Raw genomic sequence first — 10,595 nt, forward strand, 5'->3', positions numbered from 1 at the left:
GTGCTCGACACACCCACCCGGCCCCACACGTGCGCGTGACACACTCACCCGGCCCCCACACACGCAACACACCCACCGACCTGGCCCACACGCTGCCGCTGCCATGGCGTACATACGTGATACACCGACCTGGCACACACACACACCCACACCGACTTGGCTGGCACACACACACTAACCTGTCTCAGGCTGATGGAAGGACAGAAAAGTAAAACATTTCTTCCTCAGCGCGTCTTCCAGCTGTTTCTGCAGCCGCCCCCTCATCCACAGGACGTCCTGCCAGAGAGGGGCAAGGAGAGGTGGGGGGGGGGGGGGTGAGGGGGCAAGTAGTTGTGGGGGGGTTGAGGGGGGTGAGGGGGCAAGGAGAGTGGTGGGGGTTAATGAAGGTCGGGGGAGCTTTCAGCAATCTTACCATCTCCGGGGGCAGTAATTCCAGCAGATTCTGCTTCTCCAGCCCGAGGAGCGACATCGGGTAAAAGGGGGAGGCGCCTTGTGAGGTCAGCAGGCAGGAGCAATCGCTCACAGACACGCACCGCTGCAGCACGGCCTGAAACTGGGAGAGAGAGGTCAGCAGGGGAGAGCAATTGCTCACAGACACGCCCGCTGTAACCCGGGGGCAGGGAAGAGAGCGCCGCACCTTACTCTCCTCCTCGCTCAGCGTCCCCTCCTGCTTCCTGACATGAAGGTCCAGCAGCATCTCTTGCACCAGCCTGTGAATGACCTCGGACCTCAGCCACACCTTCCTCTGCAGCCGGAGCTCCCGACGGGCCTGGGGTGGGAGGAGATCTGTGATGCTGCGGATCATAATAATAATATAATAATAGCATGTTCTTGTATAGCGCTGCTAATTGTACGTAGCGCTTTACAGAGACATTTTGCAGGCACAAGTCCCTGCCCCGTAGAGCTTACAATCTATGTTTTTGGTGCCTGAGGCACAGGGAGATAAGGTGACTTGCCCAAGGTCACAAGGAGCCGACACCGGGAATTGAACCAGGTTCCCCTGATTCAAACTCAGCGCCAGTGTCTTTACTCACTGAGCCGCTCCCTCATGACATTGTTAACGCGGAGGACCGCGCATGGCACGCGCGGGGTGGGTGGGGTTGGGGGGGGGGGGGGGGGAGTACCTCCTCCAGCTCTCGGCTCAGGCTGGCGCTGCCCCCGCTGGGATCCACGTGCTGGCACACTTCTACCAGGAGTTTGCTGAACTGCGGGTTCTGCTGCAGATCGCTCTCCTCCAACCGCAGCGACGGGAGCTGACTGCTCACTGCGCAGAGAGAGAGGGGGTCACTGCGGGGAAGGGGGTTAAGCGCGGCTCTGCCGGTCTCTCTCTGGCAGGGAAGGGGTTAAGTGCAGCACAGCCGGTCTCTGTGGCAGGGAAGGGGGTTAAGCGCGGCTCTGCCGGTCTCTCTCTGGCAGGGAAGGGGTTAAGCTCAGCACGGCCGGTCTCTGTGGCAGGGAAGGGGTTAAGCGCCGTCTCACCATACTGCAGTGTTTGTGACGCATCACTGGTCATCGTGACGCCGTGGGATCTGTCCGTGACGCCGTGGGATCTGTCCGTGACGCCGTGGGATCTGTCCGTGACGCCGTGGGATCTGTCCGTGACGCCGTGGGATCTGTCCGTGACGCCGTGGGATCTGTCCGTGACGCCGTGGGATCTGTCCGTGACGCCGTGGGATCTGTCCGTGACGCCGTGGGATCTGTCCGTGACGCCGTGGGATCTGTCCGTGACGCCGTGGGATCTGTCCGTGACGCCGTGGGATCTGTCCGTGACGCCGTGGGATCTGTCCGTGACGCCGTGGGATCTGTCCGTGACGCCGTGGGATCTGTCCGTGACGCCGTGGGATCTGTCCGTGACGCTGTGGGATCTGTCCGGCTTCCTCTTCACGGTCGCAGGAACACGTCAGGCTCAGATATGATGTAGGGTACGCTACGCTAAACCTGCGTTTACATGACCTGGGGGAGTTAAATTAGGTCACGTGCAGTATATATATATCATAACGTGTGTGCGCGTCACGCGCAGTATATACTATAATGTGTCACACACAGTATAGATATATACTATAACGTGCGTGAATATATGCGTGTTATGCAGTTTATACTATAACGTGTGCGCGCGTCACGCGCAGAATATACTATAAAGTGTTGGCGTGTCACACGCAGTATACACTATAACGTGTTGGCGTGTCACACGCAGTATATACTAAAACGTGTGTGCGTGTCACACGCAGTACATACTATAACGTGTGTGCGTGTCACACGCAGTACATACTATAACGTGTGTGCGTGTCACACGCAGTATATACTAACGTGTGCGCGTGTGTCACACGCAGTATATACTAACGTGTGCGCGTGTTACACGCAGTATATACTATAACGTGTGTGCGTGTGTCACACGCAGTATATACTGTAATGTGTGTGCGTGTGTCACACGCAGTATATACTGTAACGTGTGCGTGTCTCACACGCAGTATATACTGTAACGTGTGCGTGTGTCACGCGCAGTATATACTATAACACGTGTGCGCGTGTGTCACACGCAGTATATACTAACGTGTGTGTGTGTCACAAGCAGTATATACTATAACGTGTGTGCGTGTGTCACACGCAGTATATACTGTAATGTGTGTGCGTGTGTCACACGCAGTATATACTGTAACGTGTGCGTGTGTCACACGCAGTATATACTATAACATGTGTGCGCGTGTAACACGCAGTTCATGTGTGTGCGTGCCACACACAGTATATATTATAGTGAGTGTGCACATATCACGCGCAGTATATACACTATAACGTGTGCGCACATATCACGCGCAGTATATACTATAACGTGTGCGCACATATCACGCGCAGTATATACTATAACGTGTGCGCACATATCACGCGCAGTACATACTATAACGTGTGCGCACATATCACGCGCATACATACTATAACGTGTGCGCACATATCACGCGCAGTACATACTATAACGTGTGCGCACATATCACGCGCAGTACATACTATAACGTGTGCGCACATATCACGCGCAGTACATACTATAACGTGTGCGCACATATCACGCGCAGTACATACTATAACGTGTGCGCACATATCACGCGCAGTACATACTATAACGTGTGCGCACATATCACGCGCAGTACATACTATAACGTGTGCGCACATATCACGCGCAGTATATACACTATAACGTGTGCGCACATATCACGCGCAGTATATACACTATAACGTGTGCGCACATATCACGCGCAGTATATACACTATAACGTGTGCGCACATATCACGCGCAGTATATACACTATAACGTGTGCGCACATATCACGCGCAGTATATACACTATAACGTGTGCGCACATATCACGCGCAGTATATACACTATAACGTGTGCGCACATATCACGCGCAGTATATACTATAACGTGTGCGCACATATCACGCGCAGTACATACTATAACGTGTGCGCACATATCACGCGCAGTACATACTATAACGTGTGCGCACATATCACGCGCAGTACATACTATAACGTGTGCGCACATATCACGCGCAGTACATACTATAACGTGTGCGCACATATCACGCGCAGTACATACTATAACGTGTGCGCACATATCACGCGCAGTACATACTATAACGTGTGCGCACATATCACGCGCAGTACATACTATAACGTGTGCGCACATATCACGCGCAGTACATACTATAACGTGTGCGCACATATCACGCGCAGTACATACTATAACGTGTGCGCACATATCACGAGCAGTACATACTATAACGTGTGCGCACATATCACGCGCAGTACATACTATAACGTGTGCGCACATATCACGCGCAGTACATACTATAACGTGTGCGCACATATCACGCGCAGTACATACTATAACGTGTGCGCACATATCACGCGCAGTACATACTATAACGTGTGCGCACATATCACGCGCAGTACATACTATAACGTGTGCGCACATATCACGCGCAGTACATACTATAACGTGTGCGCACATATCACGCGCAGTATATACTATAACGTGTGCGCACATATCACGCGCAGTATATACTATAACGTGTGCGCACATATCACGCGCAGTATATACACTATAACGTGTGCGCACATATCACGCGCAGTATATACACTATAACGTGTGCGCACATATCACGCGCAGTATATACACTATAACGTGTGCGCACATATCACGCGCAGTATATACACTATAACGTGTGCGCACATATCACGCGCAGTATATACACTATAACGTGTGCGCACATATCACGCGCAGTATATACACTATAACGTGTGCGCACATATCACGCGCAGTATATACTATAACGTGTGCGCACATATCACGCGCAGTATATACTATAACGTGTGCGCACATATCACGCGCAGTATATACTATAACGTGTGCGCACATATCACGCGCAGTATATACTATAACGTGTGCGCACATATCACGCGCAGTATATACTATAACGTGTGCGCACATATCACGCGCAGTATATACTATAACGTGTGCGCACATATCACGCGCAGTATATACTATAACGTGTGCGCACATATCACGCGCAGTATATACTATAACGTGTGCGCACATATCACGCGCAGTATATACTATAACGTGTGCGCACATATCACGCGCAGTATATACTATAACGTGTGCGCACATATCACGCGCAGTATATACTATAACGTGTGCGCACATATCACGCGCAGTATATACTATAACGTGTGCGCACATATCACGCGCAGTATATACTATAACGTGTGCGCACATATCACGCGCAGTATATACTATAACGTGTGCGCACATATCACGCGCAGTATATACTATAACGTGTGCGCACATATCACGCGCAGTATATACTATAACGTGTGCGCACATATCACGCGCAGTATATACTATAACGTGTGCGCACATATCACGCGCAGTATATACTATAACGTGTGCGCACATATCACGCGCAGTATATACTATAACGTGTGCGCACATATCACGCGCAGTATATACTATAACGTGTGCGCACATATCACGCGCAGTATATACTATAACGTGTGCGCACATATCACGCGCAGTATATACTATAACGTGTGCGCACATATCACGCGCAGTATATACTATAACGTGTGCGCACATATCACGCGCAGTATATACTATAACGTGTGCGCACATATCACGCGCAGTATATACTATAACGTGTGCGCACATATCACGCGCAGTATATACTATAACGTGTGCGCACATATCACGCGCAGTATATACTATAACGTGTGCGCACATATCACGCGCAGTATATACTATAACGTGTGCGCACATATCACGCGCAGTATATACTATAACGTGTGCGCACATATCACGCGCAGTATATACTATAACGTGTGCGCACATATCACGCGCAGTATATACTATAACGTGTGCGCACATATCACGCGCAGTATATACTATAACGTGTGCGCACATATCACGCGCAGTATATACTATAACGTGTGCGCACATATCACGCGCAGTATATACTATAACGTGTGCGCACATATCACGCGCAGTATATACTATAACGTGTGCGCACATATCACGCGCAGTATATACTATAACGTGTGCGCACATATCACGCGCAGTATATACTATAACGTGTGCGCACATATCACGCGCAGTATATACTATAACGTGTGCGCACATATCACGCGCAGTATATACTATAACGTGTGCGCACATATCACGCGCAGTATATACTATAACGTGTGCGCACATATCACGCGCAGTATATACTATAACGTGTGCGCACATATCACGCGCAGTATATACTATAACTTGTGTGCACATCACGTGCAATACATACTATAACGTACGTGTGCAACATGCGCAGTGTACGTGCGTGTGTTACAGTATATGTGTGCATCACCGTGTACGTGCGTGTGTCATACTCAGTATATACATCACATTACCTGCTGCCGACTGTCACTGACCCGGGAAATGTTTGAATGTGGTCACATGGTCACTTACATATGACACCCCGACGTGAAGCATGCTGGGTAATGTAGTCAGGAAGGCTAAAACCAGCCGGGAAAAGCACATTGGGAGGTGTGTCCTGGACTGGGGCATGCTGGGAGGTGTGTCCTGGACTGGGGCATGCTGGGAGGTGTGTCCTGGACTGGGGCATGCTGGGAGGTGTGTCCTGGACTGGGGCATGCTGGGAGGTGTGTCCTGGACTGGGGCATGCTGGGAGGTGTGTCCTGGAGTAAAAAATAGAATTAACTAGCAGTGCACTCATCCTGTATTTATTTATATTTATATATATATATATATATATATATAGCACTCACCCTGTGTAATATAATTCAGCTAGAGAGCTGCTATTATCCTGTGTCAGGATTAGAAGCGTTGTTGTATTGTGCACATATGACAGTGTGTGTTTGCTCACTTTCCTCTCCCTATGTGTGCTGATATTTTCTGCATTGCTGCTTTTTGTTGACACATTAAAGAAGAAACTTGGTGAGACCAAAAGCAAAACATAAATCCTTCATTTTTATTTGATTTACGTTTGGATCCAGTATGTTTTTTTGTGTAGTCGTGGAGTGCGGCATGATGGGAGATGTAGTCATGGTGGGAGGTGTAGTCCTGGATTGGGCATGTTGGGAGATGTAGTCCTGGAGAGGGGCATGTTGGGAGATGTAGTCCTGGAGAGGGGCATGTTGGGAGATGTAGTCCTGGAGTGGGGTATGATGGATATTTAGTCCTGGAGTGGGGCATGGTGGGACCTGTAGTCCTGGAGTGGGGCATTATAGGAGGTGTAGTTCTGGATTGGGCATGTTGGGAGATGTAGTTCTGGAGAGGGGCATGTTGGGAGATGTAGTTCTGGAGTGGGGCATGATGTGGGAGGTGGGATATTTAGTCCTGGAGTGGGGCATGGTGGATAGGGGAACTGCTGCACACAAATAAATTATATATTACGACAAAAGAAAACAGCGCGGCTCCCATAGCGTAATTCTGTATATAATTTTAATATTGGCCCAATACCCAGATTACGGCCACTCACAATATTGAAATAAAAACAAGCACGGATCTCAATAATCCAGGAACTTCACCCGTTACTCCGTCACGAACACCGGGTCCAGGTGTGGTGATACCGCTGAACCTCCGCCACGGAGCCAGGAGTGTGCGTCCACACTGGTTCACTTCCTGGTTGAAGTTTCGCGATATCAGTCCCGGGGGTGTTGAGCTTTCAGCATACAGTGCACCATATCCAAATGATCATAGGAATATACAGGTGGGTATCTTCAGTACTGGCAGTGTACTGGGAGTATAGTTTGTGAGTCCACAATGGTTGAGAGAATCCTCAGCTTTGCCCTACGCGTTTCGTCACAACATGCGATTTCCTCAGGGGATAGATGTGCAGTCACCGGTGTATTTCCTAAATAACCCAATACTTGATTGATTAATTAATTGGGATGATAGATTCAGCAGGTTGTGCCTTAGGGAGACCTTTTGGATCTATACATTGGACACCTTGTCCCCCAGGGGATTCAACGAACACATAGACACAAGCACACTTGTATAACTCTGTGCTCCTTTTTTGGGGGGGGCTGTGTTGTGAGTGCTTGTGGGAGACTCTGCTGTGCCTGTTTGTTGGCCTCGACATCCAATGCACTTTATGGAAATTTATAGATTTTAGAAGTTTTATGCACGTATTATTTAATATTTAGTGTATATTATATATGTTATATCTTGTGTTTAATACTAATATAGATGTTATGGTTTTTTAAGTACATATATATATTTTTAATGTAAAAGATCACTTTTATTGAATGTTTTTAACAAACTTTTTAACGAATATTTATATGTTCTCTCTAATATACAGGGACTGGAATTTATCAAATGATATTTGTGTGGTATGGTATGTCTAGAGTTGTATTTGAATTTATATAGTTGGATGAAATGAAGTTATATTTACTCTGGGAATATTGTTTAATGCCAGTGTTTATATACTAAAGGTTATATACTAAAGGCCATCGGAAATCTTATTCATCTAGTATATTCAATGTCAACTATATCCTTTGATCATATATATGATTATTCATGTATTATAATATATAAATTATGTCCAAGGGTAATTTATGGTACATTAGTTAACTAAGATATGTAATTATTGTTACATCTTTCCTCTCTTGATTGGTAGACCTAGTGTGTTTGTTTTTATTCACATATATATTATTTTCTTTTTATATATATATATATATATATATATATATATATATATATATTTCTTTTATTCATTTTCATTTTTTATTTATTTTTTGAGTGTCATCTCTAATCCCTTCCCTTTAAGCAGGTGTACAATTATTCGAATTACTATTCTAGTGTTGCAGCACGGGTGTGTAAACATCCCAATTAATTAATTAATCAATCAAGTATTGGGCTATTTAGGAAATACACCGGTGACTGCACATCTATCCCCTGAGGAAATCGCATGTTGTGACGAAACGCGTAGGGCAAAGCTGAGGATTCTCTCAACCATTGTGGACTCACAAACTATACTCCCAGTACACTGCCAGTACTGAAGATACCCACCTGTATATTCCTATGACCATTTGGATATGGTGCACTGTATGCTGAAAGCTCAACACCCCCGGGACTGATATCGCGAGACTTCAACCAGGAAGTGAACCAGTGTGGACGCACACTCCTGGCTCCGTGGCGGAGGTTCAGCGGTATCACCACACGTGGACCCGGTGTTCGTGGCGGAGTAACGGGTGAAGTTCCTGGATTATTGAGATCCTTGCTTGTTTTTATTTCAATATTGTGAGTGGCCGTAATCTGGGTATTGGGCCAATATTAAAATTACATACAGAATTACGCTTTGGGAGCCGCGCTGTTTTCTTTTGTTGTAGTGTGAAGAAGAAAGTGGAGTTTCTGAAGACTGGCAGCGGCGTCCCTACAGCACTGATTCCGGCTCCATCTGCTTTTGGGATAGCTGTGGGGCATTCTTTATATCTATTTTTTATTTTTATCTTTATTGTTCCTGTTTTGTATTCCCCGGTCTGTTTGTTCTATCAGTCTGTGTTTGTGGTTTGTGTAGTTTGTCATTGTGGTCACCTAACTAGCATTTTCATCACAATATAATATTATCATCCTTTATTCTCCCACGTCACATACCCACATGCCCGAGTGAGCGCAGCAGATCATTTTCCTTTTCCATATATATATATATTGTTTCTCCACAACTGCTGCTTTTCATTCTGAAGGAGCTGGTTCTGAGAGCTGCTGGACCCTTGGCCATGGCGACCCAAGCCCCCCCCTTGATAGAGCAAGTACTGAGCGTGATCCCAAAGTGGATACCAGTCAGTAGTTTACATGCTGGGCGATAATACCCACATGTATACCAGATAATACCCCTGCCCGCAGTAATCAGGACGTTAAAATAATTTATTTTGTATATGACAGCTGTGCAGATAGTCACTGCATGAACACATAGTTGGACCCATGGAAACACAGACCACGTCGTTGGGGTCTCTTTCCTCCGTGTCTCGTTCACGTAATCTGTGTACATACAGTATAACATGGCTCTGTATCCGCTTTCACACAGTTGCCCCTCTGGGCTCTGTCCCGTCATATCAAAACTTTACCAAATCTTTAATCTCAGTGTTCTTCCACTTTCACATTGTCCAACCTTCCTATCTTGCACCCTGCATCCTCTCTCTCTTCATTCACTTAATCTCCCTTCTCTCATTACACGCTTGCTTTTTGACTCTTTGCCTATCCTTTCCTCTTTCTCCCCTTCCTGCCCCTCTCTCGTTTTCTCTCACCATCTTCACTCTCACTCATCTATATATATAGAAGATACACATTCAATATATATGTAGCCCTGATAGGTTTTGGGCTATTATTCTGTCCTCGTCCTGGCAGTAAAGCCTAGTAAGGGTAGGTTAGCCAGGAGTAATCATGGGTTTTCCCCACACATGCAGTGTAGTGAGTCAGAGAAGGTAGTGTCATCAGGCCTTGTGTCCCATTAGAGGCACAGGGGTGGTGCTTACTGGATCTGTACTTAATGCATTGTACTTCCTGATTTAGCCAGTCTGACTCTACCGTGAGAGAGGCGAGGTTTACCCAACTAAGCTGTCAGGGCTCTGGCAGTTTTAGGCCCTCCCTTAGGGGAGTGGTGGGAAACCAATACCTCTTATCCCACAAGGGGATACGGGAAGAGCAAGGACCACTCTCGGTGCCCTTTGGCTGGGAGTGGATCCAGGGACATCCTGAGGGTGGATACTCTAACAACTGCTATCAATCGGTGGCTGCTGAAAACAGAAATACCAAATAAAGAATCCTGTGTTTTATAAACCTCCTGCCTGAGAGTGAAGTCTATTAGGAGGAGGGGAAGAGATTCTTCTGCAGAGACTTCTCCCCATACACCTGGGGGCTGCACGAGATGGAGGCACTGCACCTGTGAGTACAATTTGGGCAAGACCCCAGAAGCCTGTCCTGTTATTCCCCTATACCACCATGCAGGAGACCCAGGGCCCCTTGTTACCAGCAGGTATGCACCACACTAAGCCATGTAACCAGAGTGAGTTTCCCACAGAGAGGCCCTATATTAGATTGAGTGGGGG

The 10,595-nt window shown here is 47.2% G+C and overlaps 1 protein-coding gene across 1 annotated transcript in view; it reads right to left on the reverse strand.

Annotated features, from left to right (window-relative positions):
- Window positions 1-6,123, reverse strand: part of HAUS4 (HAUS augmin like complex subunit 4) — an 8,857-nt gene extending 2,734 nt beyond the window's left edge. The window contains exons 1-6 of the mRNA XM_075569100.1: window positions 5,937-6,123; window positions 1,480-1,953; window positions 1,125-1,264; window positions 638-769; window positions 413-553; window positions 180-276 (exon numbers count right to left, since the gene is read on the reverse strand). Of these exons, the coding sequence (XP_075425215.1) occupies window positions 180-276; window positions 413-553; window positions 638-769; window positions 1,125-1,264; window positions 1,480-1,513 (544 nt within the window). The 5' untranslated portion in view covers window positions 1,514-1,953; window positions 5,937-6,123. The remainder of the gene's footprint in view (window positions 1-179; window positions 277-412; window positions 554-637; window positions 770-1,124; window positions 1,265-1,479; window positions 1,954-5,936) is intronic.
- Window positions 6,124-10,595: the final 4,472 nt, after the last annotated feature.

Source organism: Ascaphus truei, chromosome 13, assembly GCF_040206685.1.
Source record: "Ascaphus truei isolate aAscTru1 chromosome 13, aAscTru1.hap1, whole genome shotgun sequence".
NCBI lineage: Eukaryota > Metazoa > Chordata > Amphibia > Anura > Ascaphidae > Ascaphus > Ascaphus truei.